Here is a 348-nt window from a genome sequence, read left to right as displayed (position 1 = left end):
GGCGGCGCCGCCGGTACCGTTTCACCGGCGCCGCTATCCGCCGCCCTCCCGCAATCCATACATTGTTGACAGCGAGGACGTAACCCAATGGCGTCTCCTCGGTTTTTGCCGCAATCCGGACATTTTGATTGTTGCCCTCCGGTTCCTCCGGCGCCGTGAGCACGTTGATGTTTGATCAACGCGGCGCCTTGACCGAAACATCGCCCGCATTGAGCGCATTGGAAGAGCCGACCGTGCCGATGAGCGGCCAAAAAACCGGCGAGATGTTCGGGGCAACGGTAAGACGCCCGTTCGGCCGCGTGGATTTTTTGGTGCCGGTCGAGGTGGGAACTAACGCTGAAACTTTTC

General features: G+C 60.3%; 1 protein-coding gene across 1 annotated transcript in view; it reads right to left on the bottom strand.

Annotated features, from left to right (window-relative positions):
• Nucleotides 1-341, bottom strand: part of LOC104463334 (zinc finger protein 397-like) — a gene marked incomplete at both ends in the record, with an annotated part of 636 nt that extends 295 nt beyond the window's left edge. Inside the window, one exon of the mRNA XM_010075625.1 lies at nucleotides 85-341. Within this exon, the coding sequence (XP_010073927.1) occupies nucleotides 85-341 (257 nt within the window). The remainder of the gene's footprint in view (nucleotides 1-84) is intronic.
• Between the last annotated feature and the right edge of the window lie 7 nt (nucleotides 342-348).

The sequence above is a fragment of the Pterocles gutturalis genome, unplaced genomic scaffold (genome assembly GCF_000699245.1).
Source record: "Pterocles gutturalis isolate BGI_N339 unplaced genomic scaffold, ASM69924v1 scaffold40466, whole genome shotgun sequence".
NCBI lineage: Eukaryota > Metazoa > Chordata > Aves > Pterocliformes > Pteroclidae > Pterocles > Pterocles gutturalis.
This window is presented reverse-complemented; position numbering and strand designations above follow the sequence as displayed.